We start from the raw sequence: 22,659 nt of genomic DNA on the forward strand, positions 1-22,659 counted from the left end.
GGACAAATGCGGTAGCGAGTGCGCCACTAGAGCGAGCGACAAAGTTGTTATGAAGGAGGAGGGGACGCGGAGCAACAAACGATGGACGGAGGGAAGAAAAAGAAAAGGGGAAAAAAAATGGGTGGTTGCCTCGGCGACGAATAAGCCTTAGCCCTGGCACCGTCGCCACTGTGTACTAGCGTGGCTTCGACCGTGCGCACTTAAAAGGCATGTGTGATTTCGTCTTCATCAACTGCACTAAACAGTTCCCTGCCTGGTAAAAGGTTGTTTTCCAGCTTACTACAGATGTGGCGTTTGCTACATCATCTGTGCATTTAAAACCTTTTACGGCTTTATAACGAGAGCTTTCACCTTTGCTACCAGTACGCTGCCTACGTTATAAGCTTGGCGTATTTTCGTCAATCTACCAGGCGCGAACGCGTAATTCATATCACACATACTGTACTTGGTTCAGTGCTTGAGTGTGGTCTTTTAAACGCCGGATCTTCATGTCTTGGTCAAACTTCCTGTGACAACATACCAATCTAGGCCTAATTGGTGTTGCTTGCGTATCACTAGCAGTCGCTTGCTAAAATGCGGTTTGGTACGGAATCAACAAAGCTCTTTGTGCTCACTGCACTGGACGAATCGCAAATGAAAACGAGGGTGCACGGGCACCACTCGAATTATGACTCACAATTCGATTGCGATGTCTCCGAACCGTGAAATTGAGTGATTGGTGTCTTTCACCGCATCGAATATCAGATGCGATTGGACATAGTTTTTGTGTAATGCGCATAATCGAGGCGGTCTTAGAAGTAGTAGGCGAATTTTCGCAACGATGCTTTTGTTTGTTAGACCTCCCCCTTTTTCACGCTCATTTCGTTGGCAACGCGTCTAAGGACTTAAAATTTTTTATTTAACATTCGGAAATTTAAACGCTGTAAACACTACGCATTGCACGCTTCAATTCTCTAGACACATGAGGCTGCATGCTCAACACGTTCTGCGCAAGCGCGGCCCTTGAAATAGGCTGTTTTGGTTATTGTGTGGTATCGCTTATAGCGCAGATATTCGAGACTATGGTGATTTTTCACGTTATAAGGTCTATACGGTATCTAGCACTTCAGCAGAAAACATCGAATCACAGGCAAGCAGCAGAGGCCAGCAAAACAAACGTAACAAAAATCCTTCCATACGTTTTCAGTAAGGGCGCAATGTTTCTAGATAACAAGAGGTGCTGGTGCAATGCCGCTGAAGGTAGTTCTGGGAAGGTGTTCACATCTTCAGTCCTTGAGAGGTTCGAATTGAGTAGGCAGACCTTTGAAATGTGATTTTGTTTCCAACTAAGCATTTCCTAGGCACGAAGCAAACACTATGAGGTTTCTGGAATGGTATTTCAATCAAATTAACCCCGAGCTGTGTTGTTCCTTTATGACCAAAAATGCCATAAATATCTTCACCTGGAGCGTGACTGGGAGGCAGGTGCTGGACGAGGGGGTGCAGTGTGTCCGTTGGGCTGCTTCGGAGAGGAAGCTTCCTGCTGGGCCGGTCGACTCGATGGCATTGAGCACCGCCTGGAGGGACTGCACATCAGGAAAATGTTGGCACCTTCAGGATGGCACCACCAAGAAACTTGCCTATCATGGTCACTGTTGTGCTCCTTGCTGGTCTTGTTGGGTTTACTTGGTTTGACCTTGACTGCTTCCTTTGGGTCCCCACGGCCCGCTTTGGTAGGCCTGTAACGGGATACCTGCCATTTCACTACGAGATAACATATGAGATTGGCCCCTTTGGCAGCCACATAGTACAAGGATGTTTCACACGTTTCATTAGGTCAATGACAAAACAACTGGAACTGTTCACATATGGTGCCATTTCTCATACACTGTTCATAGTCCGTGCACACGTGACTTGCTCGTTTGTTCGTGAAAACAATGCACTTCACAGCCGAGCTGCATGCTCGCTATCGAACAAAAAAGACTAAGGCCCTGACTTTGCCACAAAACATGGCATTAATCTGACTTGTTATTAGGCCTTACTCTAAGCTAAATTGCAATGTATCAAAGTTTGTACAGGTTAAAAAAAATTTCAAGGATATTTAAGGGCTGAAAGATGTCCTGTTGCACGTTCTTCAAGGACTCAAGGCACCATGGAAAGTTTTAATTTTCTCCAAAAATTTCCAAAGATGACTAATTTTATTGCACTTACCACAAATAAATGGATATTGCAATTATGACAGTACAGTTGAACGCCGCTTCAACAAAATTTCTGCTACAACGGAAAATTCACGGTTCCCCGTCAGCATTCGCATAGGAGTCAATGCATAAATATTGTCGCCACAACGAACACACTTTCCTCAGCCGTACTGCTTCAATGAAATTTCACGATGCAATTCCAGGCTCAGATATTTATCGCTATACAGGAAACCCAATCATTTAAGACTTTGATGCATTTTGAGAACCTCAAAATGCGTCGACGAGGTCTACAACACACGATAGCACCTCTAGAAACCGTCGCTGTTCAGCAAGCATGGGTGCCGTCATTGCTCGATAGCGATGGCAATGAGACTGCCCTGCTGCATGGAGGATGGCCCTGCTATTGCCACTGGCTTGCTTTCGAGCCGCAGACGATCTGAAGCTGAAGCTCAGTCGCTCAGTTCATGGTTTTCTTCACACAGAAGCTGCTCTGTGTAACCGCGGAGTGATGCCTTTTCGTATTCCAATGCTTATAGTTTTATTCGCGCTTGACCAGCGTTGTACCTAATCAGAGCAGCTGTTCGTCCGCATTATGAACCAAATCTGCTAGCCGCGAGTGATGGATGATAAGAATGGTATAAAATAAGGCAAAAGTAACTGCTCCACGACACCCTGCCTCCATCTCGGCGTTGTCGGATACACACGACGGCCGACGGCTGCTGGTGTTAACGTGTTAATGCAACTGTTTGGTAGGTTTATGAAAGTGTTTGTAGGCGCTGTTTCAGCGTGGTTTTCACCATGGCCTTGCTATGGATGACTGTGAATCGCGTCGTGACGCTGCTGGGAAAGAATAGGAAGCAGCAGACACTTTTTTAATTTAAAAATGAACGTTCCTTTGTCTTGCTAGCTCTGATCAACTATATTTTTTTTATTTCACTACAACGAAATTCTCGCTTCAACAAAATATTTTCCGAACCCTGCGAGTTTCGTTGTAGCGGGGTTCGACTGTAGGACCTGTCTACTTAATGTAGTCGTAGTAAGTTCTCAAGATCACAACTTGACATGCTTCAAGCATAATATCTTTGCTTGAAAAAACCGAAACTATTGGACTCGAGATTTCGGTGTGGCACCTTCTCATGTGTGACATGAAAGTGGAGAGACTGCTCTAAACCGCGATGCAGGAGCTGCTGCTCCTGTACATGGATCGTCTGTTTCAGGTGAAAACTTTGTCGAACGAACAGCCCCACAAAAGCCAACTACAGCCTGCAAGGAATGTTTTCGAGCACAGTTATGAACTTGTTTGAGTTGCGGCCCGATCCACATGGCGAGAAATCTTTTGGATGGCCGACGAGCACACCGATGCCAACGACCACATTGCTTGTAAAAAAGTGAAATCGTGCGAGTCCTCGCAGGTCAGCTGCAGTTTCTGCCCTTCAGTACTGATTAGTTTGTTTCTTTCAATATTTTAACAAGCGTGCCTTTCTCCACCATCTACAAGTTTGGGAAATGTCACGGTATGGCCATGTACGATGCAGGCCATATTTTTGAATGCCTAGTCGAGGCCGTCGACAGCATCACCGTCCCGGCTCTGGTCCTCCAAGCAAGTGAACCCATCACACGTCTCTGTGGATATTAAGTTCGTGATGAAAATTCCTCATTCAGTTTCTCTGGGCACAGTGTGTTACAAACGAATATATTTTTTTTTTTTTTCTGTGGCAGTCGAGTCCTGCACAATGGTGAAGTACTGCTCTGTGCCTCAATGTGCTTTCTCCGCCTGTGAAGATGACGTTAGCTTGCAGAATAATCCTAAAGAAGAGCATGCCTACTCTGCTTTTTTCAACACTAGTGACAGTAAACAAAAGAAAATCTATAATAACCACTGATTTCTGCCACTCAGGCATTTGCAAACAACATGAGATGATTACTGTAGGGCCGCTGTTTAAATCGATGCTTCAGAAGTCAATCGATCGTTCATAACATACCCAGGTGACCGTGGAAATATGCAGTATTTCATTGGCACAAAATCACACTTACGAACGTGTCTGAGCGTCACCAATTGGTTACAGCGAACCGACTTGGCGCTATGGCGACTTCCCCTGAAACCACTTCTAACCACCGATAAGCCAATGGCGAGGTGCCCATAGATTATTATTGTTAAATGCTGACCTTGCCTCCGCACCCCTCAAGTTCTCGCCCTCCCCAACCGTTTTTTTTTGCTGTGCTTCCCTCCATTCTTTAACTCCGCCCCTATTCTGAGCAACTCAAACTCACATTGCCAGACGAGTCCGTGTTTTTACACTGCCACCAATCTTGCGAAGACCGGTCGGCCAACCAGTCTCCCCTCACTTTTTGATTCCTGCCTTTGTCATTGGCATCACCAGCCTGGAGTGACCAGATCATTTGCCAAGATCGTGGGCCACCAACTGTACCTGATTATCTCAGTCTTGACTGGATCGGTGTCGTATCGTTCCAGTGCATGTGCGTATACTACCCCATTGAATCTGATAATTCACAATTCATTGTGTGGGCCGCAATGCCTGGAGGCACTTTATTAGAGTCTCACATAACTCATGAACCTATCATCATTCGTACATCTGTCCCAGAACCACCTCCCTTCCAGGGTTGGTGAGAGGGAAAATTTGTTTTGGGCATTACCCTTACAAGGGGGCCACCACTCGGGGTCAAACAGATGGGGGCCTGCCTCCTGGCATACAAGCCAGAAAGACCCAACAAAGGGGCTACCCATCGGCGTGGTAGCTGCGGTCACAGCACACATAGCGCACATACCTTGGCAAAGTGGGTTTAGGACCTGTTCTCGCTCACTTCACACTCTTCTCGGCATGCCTTCTGCACTCATGTGGAAGTGTAAAAACGGCTTTTACACGAAACGAATCACATCACTGAGGCCGTGCAAACCCACTGGTGCCACAAAAAGATTTTTTGACCTCTGCGCACAGGCACTCTCACATGTTTTTCTACGCGTGAGCTGCACATTTCACGTACCTTTAAACCAGATACCCGACCTGCCTTGCACCCTGCATATTCTGGTTTTCAAAGTCGCCATCCCGCAGTATCCTCCCCTCTCTCCACCCTATCGCAACTCCTTGACCTTCAGTTTCAGGTATGCTCTCCTCCCCTTTATCGCAACTCCTTTACCCGTCTCCACCGCTCCGCAACGCCAGCCATTCTGGCTCAAATTCAGAAGTTTCGTTTTCTGACTGAAACTGGCAAAGAGCAGTTCCATGAGTTCTGGCTTGTGTGTCGCATGTGTGCGTCTTTTTCGCTGTAGGTGTAAAAAATCCCAACTTCAGACATCAAAATTGGGATTTTTTTTTCCCCAGTGTAATGAACGCACGCCCTACATTCATCCGCTGCAGTCCCGCTAACCACCACCTGGCGCCTCCTCATTTGTTGGATCGTTTTTTAATACTTTGCCAATCCCCCTCAGCCACCTTACTCGCTCCCTCCCCCCTTTGCCCTTGCTGTGTGCGGTATTGCTTTTCTTTGTATCTGCAATAAACACATCCCCTACATTCATTGGCTGCAATCCTGTTAACCGACATTTGGGGCCTCCTCACCCGTTGTCTCTCTTTCGTTTTTTTATTACTTTGCCGACCCCCCTCAACCACCTCAACTTGCTATACAAAATGGGACCGAGACAAAATGCAAAATGGGAGCGAGACAAGGGGGGTCCTTGAGAATCAGCGTCCCGGCGTGGTGCGTAGTCGTCGTTGGCGCGTTGATCGTCAGACCATTGCTGAAAAGGTCGAAACGTATCGACGCGGTGCCAGCAATGACTGGAAACGTAGCCCACACCTCCGCAGGTAAAACAAAGCGGACACCTATCTGCAGTGCGCCAGGCGTCTGTTTTACGAAGCTGTGGACACCGCAATCGCTCGTAATGTGGCAAATGCCGTGTCTCGTTGAAAGACAGCTCTTCGTACGACGGCAAGACGGCAGGGCACTGCGGTGTCTGTTCTTGCGGTGGCGACCAAGGAACGGCTGCCGATGGCTGGCGGTACGACGAGGCAACGGGCAGCGTGCGGCGAAGCGTGGCTGCGTAACTCATAGGTCGCTGATCGTGAGTAGGATCAGCTGTTGAAAATGCTTGGCGTATTTCTTCGCGGACGACTTCAGTGACAGTCGCTCTGGGTGGTTCCGTGACCAGAGTCCGCAGCTTCAGCAGCTCTTCGCGAACAATCTCTCGTATTAAATCGCACAACGAGCTTTGATTGTCAGATGTCGTAGTGGCAACTTGAATGTGGGCAGTGCTGGACAGGCGATTGTATTGTCGGCATCGTAGGTGAAGCGCTCGCTCGGTAGCCGTAGCTTCTTTGATGAAGTCTGTCACGGTGCTTGGCGGGTTGCGCAAAAGTCCGGCGAACAATTGCTCTTTAACGCCGCGCATGAAGTAGCGTAACTATTTGTCGTCGGTCATGTGCGGGTGCAATGCAGTATGCCGCTAATAAACGAGTTTGGCACAACAGGGGTGGTTCAGTGCAGGTAAACAAAGTTGGTGCACAGCTGTTTCATCCCAGACTTTACGACCATGCAAAAAATTTTTAGACAATCTTTTTCTTAAATAGGAAGGTCTGAAAAACTCATTTCAGCAAAAAAACAATTACCCATCTTTAGATTGCACTTCACAAAAAAATTTGACCCTGGAAGTGTTAATAGGTGCGACAGAACTAAGGACACTGCAACTGCTATTGTGAACAGTGACATTCCGGTTGACTGGTAGTCACCTTCATCGGACATCTAGTTACGGTTTCACCAGTAAATTTGGTTGATTTTCACTGCTCCACAATGACAGGAAATTTTTATGTTGTAGTTGACACATATTAATAGAACGAACACATTGATGCAAAGGCAAGTATAGTGGATGCTATCAGAAGTTGTGAAAATGTTGTGAGAATCGCATGCATCACCACCCTGTCACAACATGTTCTGTGCTATCGGGGTGCGCGCATCCCAGATTCGCTACAAAAGCACCAGCCGAAATGATCAGATGGGTTGGGGACAGACTAGAGAAGTGTGTGTTCACATGGATTGCAGCACGAGCATGACATAGGCTGAACAGTGAACAGCATGCGTGGCCTTGAGGACTTTCAGCTGTAAGCTTAGCTGTTGGTGATTCGCTTTACAAATAAGTGTTTTTGCAAGCTTTGAGGCAGCGTTGCATTTCATCGTTTGACCAGCCGGTGAGACCCCCAAAATATGAAAAAAGAGAAGTGGGCAAGAAAATAGCTTGCCGTCGGCAGGGACCGAACCTGTGACTTTTGAATAATGCGTACGCTGCTCTATTAACCGAGCTACAGCAGAGGTCATTCCCTGTCTACCATATGAGATACATATGTGCATTTAAACAGGATGTGTTAGTCAGCGCCACCAGTAGCCAGGACAACGAGTGTGCAACACTCTTTTACTGCCTGTTGGCGTCATGTAACACATGTTTTTACAACTAGCGGGCAGCTCTCCAATAATCCCTCGCATACCACCTGAAGGTATAGAGTCTACCAGAACAAGACCCTCGCTATTAAAAAAGGAAAATTTAAGGGCTTGTTTTTCTTTGTTGGAAATAACATTGATGAGAACTAGCAGGCATTGTCATTGACAGCAACAATTACTAGAGGCCGCTTTCTCAAAATATCAAAGTGGCAAATAGCCTCCTAGCAGGAAAAACAGCCATTCTCCCATTTGATCCAGCCACCTGTCACTGCTAGTTCAGAAGTTAACTAATTTCATTTAATCAATATTGTAATTGCTAAGCCTAATCTTGGGGTCTCTCTGACCACAGAAAAAATAATCAGGCAGGCAGTGGGAAAATATACCATTTTTTTTATTTTTGATAATTTTCAGATGTGCTTCTCTAAACAACCTGAATTGCAGCTTGTCATTGGAAATGCAAGCCAGAACAACCCACCTCTTTCTCTGTGGCTCCTCCTCCTGGGAAGAAGACGACAAAGACGACTGCTCAGATGATTCCTCACTGGTGTCCCTGCGAGACTTGTGCTTCTTCTTGGTGGACAGCCTCCTGCGGTGGCCAGCCGAGTCACTGCTGGACGAGCGGAGGAGCGCCTTGTCTTCCTCCGAGCTGTCGCCACTGTGCGTCCCCCTCCGGTGCTTGTCCCCCCCGCCAGTAGTCAGTGGCTTCTTGTGTCGTTGTTCCTCAGCGCGGTGCCGCTTCTGCTGCAGCAGCGCCCCCCCCCAGACACATACATCAGGCACACTCTCAATGCCACACAGACAAACAGGCTGCCGTGCCACAAGTACATTACTACTAGTTGGCCTACACCAGATATATTGTGATCTTCTGTTATTGCCCGAGAAATATTGGCTTGTGGTGCAGGTTTCTTGGTTACCTGAGATGTGCCCACAAGATGAATGCTGTGAACAAAAAGGAGAAGTGAAATCGAGACGTGCAGAAAAAGGCCTGTGCTGGCTGTTCACCATGTTGTAGCCATCAATCATGCAGATGCAAGTGTCAGGTTGCAATAATTGTCACATTCCATAAACTTATATTGAAGTTTGATAATGCTGATGCTCATGTTATTTTTATATCAAACAAAGTAGACAGTTGACTTAACCATCAATAGAAGCTCATGCAAGTTTCAAGTAGCACTCTTTGCTTGTCTAAATGGAAGTACTCAATGCAGTGCATGTTGTGTTCACTTATTTGAAGCACCCAAGTATGCGAGCCAATGCATGGCTGCAGAAGAGTGCTCCCTCTGCAATGACTGTATATCCCTATGAAAGCTTGTGTACATACTGCCGCAACACGCTGATGACAGTGCTGTCTGGAATATTCACATAAAATGTGAATAAACAGATTTTACCGTTGCTAGTGCAGCAAGCATCCACGCTAGACAGACTACACTCTTGAAAAATACCTGAATCCATGCCTTCTCCTAGCTTCGTTTTAACCGTGTATTAATGCAAATCATTGTCAAAGACAAATCACCAATATAAAATTTCAGTCTGAATTCTGCGTGTGCTAAGATAGCATAGAACATCGCAACAGCACTGATCTTTCCAAGCATGCCTTGTGCGTTTGCACTTCAGGACAAGTAGTTTTACCGACAGTACAACACGCAGTAAATGTCAGCTCACTCTTTAAAATATGGTCTAATTTGTCTAAAGAGTTCACTTGAGTGCTCATCATGTTGGCAGTAATATATATGGGATTTTACAAGCCTGATCTCAAAATAAGGTTTGAAAGGATTGACGCTTGGGCAAGTTGTAGCAGAGGGCTCTGGAAGTTTTGACCACGTGGTGCTCCTTAATGTGTTGAGATCTATGTGTTGGCAGTGCCGGAAACAGAAGCATAGCTGCCATACATACAGGGGGGCTGGGGGTTCCCAGATGCTTCATGGGAGGCAGAGTCCCCCCGGGCACTGGCCCTGAATATGTTTTTAACAGCTTGGCATAAGCTCTCATCCATTGCCAATGGACTGTTTATGCCCACTCATCTTCCTTTCAGGCCCTTAAAACTCAGATCATAGGTGAGTGACATGTAGGGACTGGCGTCCTGGTCGCAATGAAAACAAAATCACAGGATGACAAAAAATTGCGGCATTTGCATGGCTGTTGTGTAAAATAAGTACAGAATGTACACATCAAGAAAGTGAAAATTTTGTAATGTGTAACAGACATTTTTGTTTTGTTTTATATAACAGACAGGTTTTCAGTGTCATATATATACCACGTAGATTATGAAAGGGCCATTTTCGGTTGCCGTAGATAAATAGGAAAAAAGGTCTACGCTTGTCCAAACTGTTTCTTGGTTGACATTTCGATCGGAGACCAATCTTCAGTCTTGATGAAGTTTGGTCACTAATCGAAATGTCGACCAAGAAACAGTTTTGGACAAGCGTACACCTTTTCCCTAATTATCTAAGGCAACCGAAGACGGCCCTTTTATAATCAACGCGATATATATATATATAATAAAGAGATAAATGTAGAAGAGTAAATCTGGCACCTTGCCCCATCTGAGAACATGAAAACTCTCCGCCTATGACAACTGCTGTCTTTCGCTCAAATGCTTAGAACTCATTGTGCCTCTTTGTGGGCCGCGTTTAGTAAAAAAACAAAAAAAAAACATGTAATGAAAGCGAGTATTAAAACTGGGATTTCCTCGGCTTTTAACGGCCATGGCAAGCTTGCCACCACAAACCCTCTATCATTACATTGAGCGGGCCAAGCCAAGGTCTAGCCAAGTGGGCTGGATCACACGTGTTCTAGTCAAATCAAGTCAAATATTCTGCTATAGAACTTTTGAAGAACGTGTCGATGTAAACAATGCACCTAATTGAAGACTGCTCTTTGCACCACAGGCATATCTGCACAGCAAATAGCCTCTTTAAATTTCTTATTAAGCATGTTCTGTTTATTTGCTGGAAGTAGACAACAGCAGCCGAGTAGGCTGAGCCCATTGGAAGAACAAGGTGAGTGCTCGTAAGTCTACTCCCTCCGGTCGTATCATGAAAGCCACACAACTGGCCCCACAAGCACCCTGTGTACGCACCTACTTCCATTTGCTGTTGGTCATATGCCTTCTGAAAAATGTGGTTCCCATCTAGTAATCTGCTGAGAGTACGGCTCCAGCTCACTTGGATGGGAACACAATGGCAAAGTTTGTACAAAAGGCAACAAAATGCTCATCGTGACCAATATGACCTAAGACTGGCTTACCTAGAGGCGGCCAATTTTTCTGGCCAGTGATTTCAAGTCTGTGCGATTCGAATGAGCAAACATTGGTGTTATAATATTTGTTGCCAGCCTGTGTGGGCACACTAAAAATTAATTTTATATGCTCATTCTTGAAAAAATATTGTCACAAATTTTAGCATAGCCATAAAGAGCATAGTTTGCTTCGATGTATATACCATGTATAAATTGCGTAATAAATGGAACACAAATGTGCTTTGCTCATCGTTGCTTTAATTTTTGTGCTTTTTTTATACTGTGAAATTCGTTACAACCGATAAAACGATAAGCATCTACCATACTATTTACTTGTGTAATGAACGCACTTCTTATTCTCGAAATATTGGGTCAAAGTTGGGAATCCATTCATTATGCGGCGCAGATTTTATGAAAACTTCTTCAGGAGGAGCGAGAGACATGGTAACACACACACACAAAAAAAGTTAAGCCACTTAGCCCTTCACAATTGACATACGCGTATACTGTTTGGAAACAGCTGCTTTGTTGCAGTTCACTCATCTTCGGTGGTTGAAGGCGCTATCTTCTGCAAGCTGTCCCTGCGCCGTCCGTGCACTCCATAAAAACGTTTCGGGGCTTTCTTTTTTTGCAATCGTTTAACCGCAACAGCGGTATCTGCTGTGATCTCAAGGGGCCGACAGAAGCGTGCGCTACGATGCACTTCGCCAGCTTTGCGGCAACCTCGCACGACTACCATGACGACCCCATTGACATTGCACCAAGCTACCACCGAAGCATTAAAACAAACCGTCAATAATACGATTAACGACAAAATACGGCTGCCACCTCGCTGTTCACACGAGAAAGTACTGAAAAAAGGTAGCCTATATGTAGCGTTCCCTGAAGTACGCGCAGATAACAACAATGAAGAGCAAATTGCAACCAAAGCGAGAATTGGGAGTGCTACCATGTTTTGGAAATCCTCACGATGTTATCTGGGCGACAAATGATTTTTTCTCGTTAACTAAAAACCTGCTACGTGATGTCGATGAATGGCCCTTCGCAACAGCCATGGCGACAGCCAACCCTGTCATGGTCGCTCGAAAATCACTGGCAGGTGGGCGGGCCTTAAAGTTTGGAGACCTCCGCACTCTGTGTGCTTCTCAGATGTGATGTCTCCACACTTGCACCGTTTGTGAACGCCGCTGTGCTGCACGGATAACAAAAAAAGAGGGGACGTGCGACACGCAGATGAAACAATATGGCGCATGTGGGCGGGCGGGGGGGGGGGGGAGAGAGATGCGGTGGCTGAGGGAGATTGGCATAATAATAAAAAACTGAATAGATCCAACAAAGAAGCGCAAGGTGTTGGTTAGCGGGACTGCAACGGACAAATATAGGGGGGGTGTTCATTACATGGAAGAACGAAAAAATCCAGATTATGACGACTGAAGTTGCGGGTGCGTTTGCTATGCGAGTGCGTTCATTTGCAAGTAAATACGGTATATAGCATTTTCTATAGATCCTCAGTTGGAAGCCAGCACCTGTCCTTGTGTATTATTTGGTCCACTGTTCGTAGACAGTGGATAACTAACTGACCCCATCACAAACCTTGCTCTAATATTATAATAGCTAGATCAAACTAAGGTAGTTAGTCGGTTACACTGGTCTGTTAGAACAAGGGAAGGGAGAATGTTGATTTCTGCTCTATAGCATCAGCAACGTAAGCCAGTAGAATAATCCTTTCATTGCCACAGTTCTAAAGCACCTGAAAAAATAATCTAGTTTCATATACAAAACAATAATATTGACATGTAAGGCATGCTACAAAAGCTTGAAGAGCAGAACAGTAATCCTCGTGATAAAATTACGGATTGTATAAATCCCAGAATGATGCAAATTTCTGCGTGGTCCCAGCCAAGAATTACTACGTGCCACAGTGCAATAGTCAGTGTAGATTCTGGAGCAGAAAAAATGGTGCTTTGGAACAGCCTTAATTAAGTGACTTCGGAGCGGAAATTAGAATGCTATAGCTTAGGGTGGCTATTGGTGTTCTTGGAGCAGATGTGCGGAAGCTCTACAAAGAGGGCAGCGCAGTCACACCTAACATGCTGAGAAGTTGGATCACCGAATAAATTTCGAAGCGACGGCCATCTTTGAAAGCAAGCCGAACTGGAGGAGAAGGTTATTACTCAAGTTGTGGCACATACAGAGGACAGCCCATAACATCAACCACTCTCTCGGAACCCTTCCACCCGTGTATACAAATGGACTGCGCTCCACGGCAAAACGAAAGAGAGAGAGAGAGAGGGAGGGGGGGGTCATTATCGGCCCCACGAATGCTTTGAAGACGCCGCTGCTACACAGCCCCGCAGTCACCCCTGAGGAAGGAACCAAGTCGGTTTCGAAACGTCGGGTTTCTTCAAAACTTTTGGTTAGAGTCTAAATCATCTCCCAGTTGCATTACCCAACCAGACAGACTTCTGTCGAATGTTTACATTCATGTCATATGCTAGTATGCAGCTAGAATACAAGCAGTACGTATAATTGTCGTAAATCACAAGAGCTGGAGGGGAGGGGATGTCAAAAAAGTTCGGACTTTTTTGTGTTCAGGCTGGGGAGGACACCCCTTGCAAGTATCCCCCTTGAGATTTAGCTTTAGCACATGATATAATTGAGTTAACAGTTGATTATAGTGCAATCAACTTTTTGAAAGGCTTTTTTATCTGTTGCTGTGTATCTGTGTTAAATGCCCCTCAGCTGTGTGAACTATGAAAGTGAAAAAAAAGGTAAAAAAATAGATTGAATAGAACAATGCAATTACTCAAACTCGGGCCCCATGCTTACTTTTTCAATTCTACTTGAAAGCATGGTTTAATTTTCATATGAATAAAAACACAACCCATATTAAATATACAAATTGGCTACCATGGTTTGATATGTGTCACCCCTTGTGATTTTTTTGAATTAACGCCACTGAGTAGCATATTAGAAATAGTGTATACAGCTTGCTTTTGGTTTCGATTAGGCTCATGGGATGATCCCATGGTTCAACTTCATTCTTTTTAGTTGACCAACATCCTTTCGGAGCAGGTTTGGAGCCGTTACTAGCAAATATTGCACTTTGGAGCAGCATTTCTATTTTGGAGCAGTTTGGAGCAACACTTCCATCACTGGATAGTGAACAGACTTGCACCACTAACACTTGGTAAAAACTTACACCACCTTGAAAATACAAACTGTTGTTGCCGTGCAGCCAGACAAGCCACAGAAATTTTACACAAACATGAGGAACTCGAACCTGAGCCTGTGCACCAGGCTGCTGCTTTGGCTGGTTATCAGCTTTACTTAGCCACCGAGAAACGTATGCAAGACCCTATAATGAGCCTGTGTGTGTCTTCTCGCCTTTTCTCGCAAAGCGCCGATGTGAGCTGCTGCGTTGTATAACGCACCATTCTTGCTCTTCATCTGTGTTTACAGCTGCTTGGCTCATGAAAGCCAGCCATGTCTTGCGGTTGGACGTACTACGAAAAATGAATGATGATGATGACTCAATGAGGAAGTGGATGGACTTGGAGACGAAGGTGGGCCAAGCAGAGAGATATTTTACCTGCCATTTCATTTTATTTGCCCAGGCGACCCATAGACTAGTGCAATCCTTCCAATTGTGCAGGCACGGCTATATCCCGAAAAATCGCCCAATCCCCACCACAAAAAAAGTGTACCATAGTAATGAAAGACAGTGGTTATGAAATTTTCTGACCTTAGCCTTTGTGTCCCATGGAAATGCATACAAGTAAGACTAAGATGGGGCTACTGGCTGTCAAGAGGCACAACATACTGTAACCCTTAAAGGGACACACACTAAAGGCAAAATACAACTAGATTTACACTAGTCAAAGACCGCTGTCCAATTACTTGCAGTTTCATCCAGCGTTACTTTTCTCTCTAGCTTGGCCCACAACAGGTGAAATATGACTTGGTTGCGATGGCGTTTATTCGAGGCAAGACTTCAGAAAACAAATAGGCAGGCACGCACCTACACGATGACAATGGTAATGACACACGGTGACGATGAGGACAGAGACGCAAACAGATGATGGTGATTAGATTATTACTGTAAGTATTACTGTAAGTATTACTGTAAGTATTACTGTAAGTATTACTGTAAGTATTACTGTATTACTGTAAGTATTACTGTAAGTATTACAGTATTACTGTAATATAGCTGAGCAGCATGGTCCAGTAGTAAGAGGATATGTAATATGCAGCAGTCTTCATTGTTATGGCAGTATTCCCTTTGCCACCAGTTCAACCACATAGCAGTTGCCAATGTGCTTCTATTGCCACTTGAAATTATTGGTAAAGTTTTTTTTTTCTCCAAAGGTCTACAACCATGTCTTGGTGCACGCTCAGCGCAAATGCAGAGATTTCGGGTAAAATGTAACAGGACTTGGCAGGTTTCACTCCTTGACACGGTTCACTGCACACTGATTTGGCATGCTCAATTTCAGCTGATACAAATAACTTTCGTGAGCCCATGTCTATCATCATGATTCTACTGTACAGAACTCTTAAAAACCAATGCAATAAAGCGAGTTTGAGTAAATGCAAAGTTTCCCTCTTCATTATCAACAGTGGTAGTTTAGTGGTGAGAACTGGGCTGTTGAAGGGATTAAAAGATCACCAGATGGCACATAGATTGTTCTTCATGTGCTGCCAGTATGCAATGACTCTCATTAACCCTTTTATGCCTGAATTATGAATCTGCCACACAAAATAAAAATAGATTTTCTTTTCCAGCCTGAAGTAGCAAGTTTTAAATGATTCAGCAGTTGCATACTTCTATGTATGTCGCGAATTCTGCAAATGCCACAGAAGCGATAATCTTGCAACAAAAAATGTACTTGAGAACTATGTAACATGTTGTATGCCACCTCTTGGGTGTGTACACACCAAATAAACAAAATTATTGAAAACAGAACTTACATCACCCAGGCGAGGAAAAAACGAAGAAGGGAGAGCTGTTGCACGTGCTTCACACTCTTCACCATCAGCTACAAGACAATTGGTTCGCGCGTAAAATACCTTAGACGAGACGGTGCAAGATTTTTCATGCTGAAAGCTACATTCCCCGAGAGTACTTGACAGCCGGCATTAAAAGCAACACACATTTCGTGACTTGCTTGCTCCGGTATGTTGTGAATTCATGACACTCGGCAGTCAAAGGTTAAATGAAACCTGGAAACACAAAAACATGTTCAGTTTAACAGGAGTTCCGTTTACTGAGAGACACACAGGGGTGCAGAATTTAAGTGGTGGCAGTTGTTGCATTTAGGAGCTATCCTTTTACTGAGAGTCCACTGTAATAGCTACTGCAATAAATATTGTGCGAAACGTCTGCCAGCTCTGTGATGGAAGTAACACTGTTTGGAATACATGCTCACAGTGAGCAGACAATTGGCTTTTTCAAGAGCATGCACTACGTTTCTATTTGTTGGGACATTCAGCATTTTTCTATCCTGTAATTCACTTATCAGGAGCCGCAGCTGTGCTTAAGTTCAAAACAAGATGTGTGTGTGTGTGTAAAGCAACAAGTCACACATGCTTCAAACAAAACCGAGACGGGTGAATAACAGGGCTGCAAGCTTGACAGCAGCCACAAGCACAAGTGGTAGTAGGCAGGGAAACAATGCAGGATGGCCATGTTGCAGTGCACTAGGATCGCGCAAGGAAGTAAGCAGGGTTTGGTCTGTGTCTTCAATAGCTATGTTTGTGTTGTGCTCTTGTAGCGATTGCAATATGGCACACCTGGCAGCCTGTTTGTCAACACGGCAGCAGCTAGAAAATGTAGCAGGCTCGACCTCAGTAGTTCCTTGCAGCACTGTTGAGGCAGTTAAAAGGTTGATGTTTTGGCACTACAAGCTACCAAGAGTGGCACCTACAACATTCCCGCCCAGCTAGGCAGCAGCTCTTACAGCTTAGCATCGCCAAAACACACAAGGAGGCCTTGGGTGGTGCTGCAAGTCACTCTTGAGACGGAGACTATTGTTGACGCGCAAAGAGTACTTACGCTGGCCCAGCAGCCTCCTACGGGTAAGCGACCAAGACATCAAGACAGAAGGCACAGTTTAATCAGAGGAGAAAAAACAGCAGCAGCATGCACACAATCTGCGAGACCTGGCCAGCATAAAGAGTAATGTGCGGCAGTTACCTGGTGGTCATCCTGAATGCCAGAAGGTAGAAAGAAGCAATGATTCAATGGCTAAGAAGCTAGGTACGTGTCTGCACTGGCAGGATTTGGTGGGTGAACGGATTTTTAACAAGAATATGCAACCACAGACAGCTCACCTTGCCGTCCTTCCGAGACTTGTGGGGCTTGCTGCCGACCGATTTGTGGTGCGTTCTTTTAGACTTCTTCTTTTGGCCATGCCTACTTCGCTCTGGGCTGCAACAAAGAAGGCTGGCTTACTTGTGTTGCACCTAAGGCAAGAAATGAGGTGTTGCACAGAAACACCTGCTGGTCTCATATTACTACTTAAACTTGTGCAGCCACACTTATCAGGAGCAGAAGCTAGTAATGGCATGCTTTAAGTGCGCAACAAGATGTGTGTGTGTGTGTGTGTGCAAAGCAAGAAGTCACACATACCCTCTGCTTCAAACAAAACCTGCAATTACAAAAGAAGGGAGGGAAGGTGACTCACACATGTGACAAGTACAGCATTTCCAAGACACATGGCTGCTAAGCTGCGTGACAGCAACGTCCAACAGCTTGCCAGGACAATATGATTGTAATAACATAAGGAATCACTAAGCATACTTGCAATGACAATTATGTTCAGAGCATATTTGCACCACCTCGTCCATTGTTAGAGCATCACGTCAAATCGTCTCCATGATCACTTCCATGGAGCAAGAATTCTTGAGGAGGGGAAACTGGGCTCGAGCTGCTTGGGTGTTCCGAAAAAGTTACGAAACCGGGCACAACTTTGATGCACCCTCTGTCGTGAAAATCCGCTAGTGAATTTTAAAAAATGCGCGCACGACTTTCCCCAAGCTCTTGTTTATTCGCCGTTCAAGCTTTAGGTGTGTTCTGTGCGACCTCACCGGCTCCAAATATTTACTCGACAGGGTAAAGCCCTTGTTTCCCAGAAATGCCGACATCGGCGTAGTTGACTGTGAATGAAAAATTGACGATGTGCATCCCCACAAAATCAAGACACAAATAAAATGAGCAGGCATGTTTACCTTGAGTCACCAATATATCTGTCCTTGCATGCTTTTCATACGAAACACCAGGGCCAGTTCATTTTTCTTTCTTTCTGTCCTCGTGTGTGTGCACATGCGCGAGCGTGGAAATATTGAAGGCACAGTGTTTGGTAATAATACTGGCCACCTAGTTCGCCCCCTGTCTAGGTCCCTGTCCGAGGAGTGCTTCTCGCAAACATAGTCACGAGGCAGTAGCTCTCAGTCTTTCCTTGGTATGGCGCGAACCAATGCCTCCAACCTCCCTGGGCCACTAGAAACTCTTAGGGCGATTACCTTGTCCTTGCATGATGCCTACCTGCTATAAGCAGTTTCGCACAACACACTTCTGTCGCATCCTGAAGAACCACTCGTCGGAATGTTCAAAGCACTCTCCTTTGTCGCGGCATGAAAAGTGCACGCAGATGCTGAGGAGCTGGACAAGGCAGCTTCGTTGCCACTCAAGCCTCACTTGAACCTTCGTAAAGTAGCGACGTATGTGGTTATTCACACGCCTCCTCTCTTTTCTCCCTCCTCCAACCTCTCTGAGACCAACACCACGTCAGTATTGGCCAGATTTTGCCACATGGGACCGCTTACAGTGTTCAATTGTTTACGCCCGCTTGCGACTACCATGCTTGCTCTTGACACACAGAATCCTTGAGGCACAGCGCATCTGTTTTGACAAGTACGAACTTGCTCTTCCGTGCAAGTTGTGATGTGAAATACTTTCCACCCTAGAATGACGTTGCTGTTCGTTACAGTGGGCAGTTGCACTTTCTGATGCCAGAACAAGTCTAAAAACCGCTTAAAGGTTTTTATGCTACCGCCCGTTAAGTGCAACGAGTTGTGACAAAAGACATGTTTGCATAGAATCAGAAGTGGTAACTTCAGGTAGACATTTTTGAATCCACTTGGCGAATTAAGTTGTGCGTCTCTCACTATGAGTATGGTTTAATGTTTGCTCAGTTCAATGCCTGCTCTAATGCCATAGACAAGCTGCAGTTAATTGTGCCGGACATCACAATCTCTCACTCAGGTTTCATTAATGCTTAAACACGGGCTGTTTTTTTTTTGTCAATAATACATGCTTGCGTACTATGCTTGTCATTATCTGCCAACTGGTTTGAGATTGCAATACTGGTTTGTGCGGTTATCATGCACGCGAAGAGACGTTTGAAATCGTGATTGCGAAAATTCAGAGATTTTGCGCTGCTGTTTTGAATAAACAAAACTGGAGTGCAGCAACTCACAATAGGATTGGTATTCACTGTTGGTTTTTGTTGCGTGCTCATATATATTTCAGTGCGAATTGCTCCCGTGGCTCTTTTACCTGGAACGATCAGCCGTGGGACTCTCGATGCGAGGGCAACTATGCAAAGTGTGCATGCGTTCGAGTCATTGGGTGCATGCATTGTTTAGGAACTTCACACATACATGCCATTTCGCGTGATAGTTTATTGTCTGAAGGTTTATATCCGCGACTGGAGCTGTCGCAAAGTGATCCCGTATAGTGGAATATGTTAGATCATTCTTACAGCTATATAGTTTGTGAAATACGTCCACAAGGTGCACATTTGAAATATGATTAGTGCATCTAACCACTTCATGCAATAACCACAGCTGTTCAAATATATTAACTATAAACGATGTGCGCCTTCTGACACATTATGTGAAAGCCATAGATGCCTCACCAAACAGTAAATTGGTCATCAGCGACATTGCCATTCCGATTTGACAGATTTAACGCGAGCCACAGCATGGCAGCCACTGTGTATGCTCTCTGCACATATTATGTACCCTACATACGGCAAAGCTTGCACCACCCATGCGCTGAGTAAAGAAAGACAGTCGCACTGTTCCTTCGGGCACTATGACGCCAGCTATGAAAAAGGTATGCCGTAGCAGCCGCACATGAACGTTTGAGCGATGTTATTCACAGTGTAAAACTTATGCGGAGACGCACTAAACAATGAGCCAAGAAAAAAAAAAAGAAAGTTCTCACTTATGTTACATTTTACGTTTAAGAGCATAGATACTAAGGGGTGGAGTGCGTGCGCACAAAGTTGACATCCAGTCATTGCGATGCTGATAGACTGAATCAAAACCTGATCACACGTACGCGTTGCACATGGCACTAAACAGAGCTGTCATGGGCCAACGTTAAACTCGTCAAAATAATTTTAGGGTGAGCTAGACGGCTGGCGCGAATGCTCTCAGCACGCTGCCTGCCGAGCAAGCACTCTCTTTGCAAAAGGGCGTCTGCTATGCAGGTAGCGCCACGTTCAAAATGTGAGAGCGAGGAGGAGACAAAAGAAAAACGCGAGCAGTGGAGGGGAGTGTCGCTTTTTTGCGAAATTTCAGGGGCTATAGCCGGCACAACGCAAGGAACACAAGCTCGTGAGGCCGCTTGTTGGGAGCTTGCCCTCCCAAGGCCACTTACGCATGCATGAGCATGCGACAGACGCAGTCTGCTTAAAGACTATTTAGCAGCACATTTCAAGCACTCTACGGTCTATAATCCTGGCAGTATCAACTAGTAACTGCAGCCAAAATATCTGTCAGTTCTACCAACTGATGTTAGACAAAAATCTGAGAAATTTTAAAGTCTACAAGGCGCTGTCGCGACTTTTATAGCGATGCTTCCACATAAGCACATGTCAAAGATGGCAACATGCCGAAAAGCACCATCTGTCAAGTTTTTGTGTAAACTGCATTCCTCTGTTACGCTATCAAATCACCCTTATGCACTGCAGCCGCCTGGAAGTTTCTCCTCCTCAAATATTTTTGCTTTGCGAGTAAAGCTATGCCTACCCATTTATTTTCCAGCCTACCGACGAATGGTTGCTGGTTGTCACAATGGAAACCTAAAGCAGTGATGGAAGCGACATTTTGCTTTTTGGAGCAGATTCTGGAGCACGAAAATGGTGCTTTGGAGCAGCCTTAAGTTCCTTCGCAGCAGAAAAAAATACAATAGCTTAGGGTTGCTATGGGTGTTTTCAGAGCACATGCATGTTCCTAATGGCTCCTAAAGTCTGAAACATCACTTAAGCATCTAATAAATATTTATATTTATTATTATACATGCTGTACGCCAGTATGTAGTTAGTATACAAGCAGCACAGTAGCATCATTGGCCTAAATCATGCATGGGGGGGGGGGGCTTAAGGGAGTCCTGACTTTTCTTGTGTTCAGGCAGAGGAGGACAGCCCTTGCAAGTGTCCCCCTTGAGATTCAGCTTTGGCACGTGATATAAATGAGTTAACAGTTAAATATAGCACAATCAACTTTTTAAAAGGCTTTTTATCTTTTACTGTGTACCTGTGTTAAATGCTTCTCAGCTGCGTGAACTATGGAAATCACAAAAACGTGCAAAAAAGACTGAATAGAATAATGCAATTGCTCGAGCTCAGACCCTATGCTCATTTTTTAAATTTTATTTGAAAGCATGGTTTAATTTTTATAATAATAAAAATACAACCCATATAAAAAATAAGAATTGGCCACCACGGCCTGATATGTATCACACCTAGTGATTTTTCTGGATTTACGCCACTGAGTAGCATACTAGGATGATAGTGTATACAGCTTGCTTTTGGTTTCGATTAGGCTTACGGGATGGTCTCATGCATGAACTTCTATCTTTTTAGTTTGCCAACACCTTTTTGAAGCAGGTTTTTAGCAGTTACTAGCAAATGCTGCACTTTAGAGCAGCCTGGAGCAGCACTTCCATCACTGCTAAAGCAATATATCTGCAATGCTTCTGCATGATGAGGCCGAAGAAAGAAAAATATATTTGAATTATTTGCATGTCCTTCTCATGACTAGCTATTGGTTGTAGAATTTTCAGCCCACACCCACTTTGCTAGTCTGTCATGCAGGGTGCCACAAACTGCAAAAAACCCAACTGCATTAATCCTCTTTTCTGTAGAGAGAGAAAAAAAAAAGAGAAATAATAAAAGTGTTGATCAGAAAAGAGGGTTAGTTGCCCATCACTGTAGTAATGACAACATGTTGCTGCCAGAGAGAAGGCATTTCTCGGCGTCTGATATATAATTTGTGCACCATATATTACTATCCTCCTCAATCCCTCGGTACCCAATAGGGTACTGGTGTTTTAAAGGCTACATATAATCAGAATTCAATATTTGCAATTCCAAATTTGTCTTGGCACAATAAGGATTTCACAAAGCCCCGATAGTGGTGCCAAGTGTGTATCCATATTCGCAAAACGAGCGAACGGAAATGACCGAGTACTGCGCAAGCGCTCGGCTGTGTCTTCGTGATAAGTGAAAGCTTTCTTTTTTTTCTTAGTTGTAGCGGGAACGACAACGTCTATAGTACATTGCTTTCACTGTGGATGCCCTGTAGATCATGTTGAAAGTCATTTCGGTATGATATTTTTGTCGCACTCAATCTTAAAGACGTCAAAAAATCAGGAGTACACAAATAGGTACTATCACAATTTGAGACAACCATTCAATTTGTTGAATTTATAAGTTTTCTGCATTTGTTTTTAAGGGCAGAAAGTCAAATTATACAGCTTTGCAAAAGCTTTTTTGATTGGTGT

General features: G+C 44.7%; 1 protein-coding gene across 15 annotated transcripts in view; it reads right to left on the reverse strand.

Annotated features, from left to right (window-relative positions):
* Positions 1–22,659, reverse strand: part of Srrm234 (Serine-arginine repetitive matrix 2/3/4) — a 357,763-nt gene that overhangs the window by 86,184 nt on the left and 248,920 nt on the right. For 12 of the 15 annotated variants that reach the window (XM_075888713.1, XM_075888711.1, XM_075888717.1 and 9 more), the window contains 4 exons: positions 17,196–17,292; positions 8,101–8,366; positions 1,620–1,718; positions 1,443–1,565 (listed from right to left, as the gene is read on the reverse strand). In XM_075888713.1, coding sequence (XP_075744828.1) covers positions 1,443–1,565; positions 1,620–1,718; positions 8,101–8,366; positions 17,196–17,292 — 585 coding nt within the window. The remainder of the gene's footprint in view (positions 1–1,442; positions 1,566–1,619; positions 1,719–8,100; positions 8,367–17,195; positions 17,293–22,659) is intronic. The other 3 variants (XM_075888714.1, XM_037433937.2, XM_075888712.1) reach the window with 2 other exon arrangements.

The sequence above is a fragment of the Rhipicephalus microplus genome, chromosome 3 (assembly GCF_043290135.1).
Source record: "Rhipicephalus microplus isolate Deutch F79 chromosome 3, USDA_Rmic, whole genome shotgun sequence".
NCBI classification, from domain to species: domain Eukaryota; kingdom Metazoa; phylum Arthropoda; class Arachnida; order Ixodida; family Ixodidae; genus Rhipicephalus; species Rhipicephalus microplus.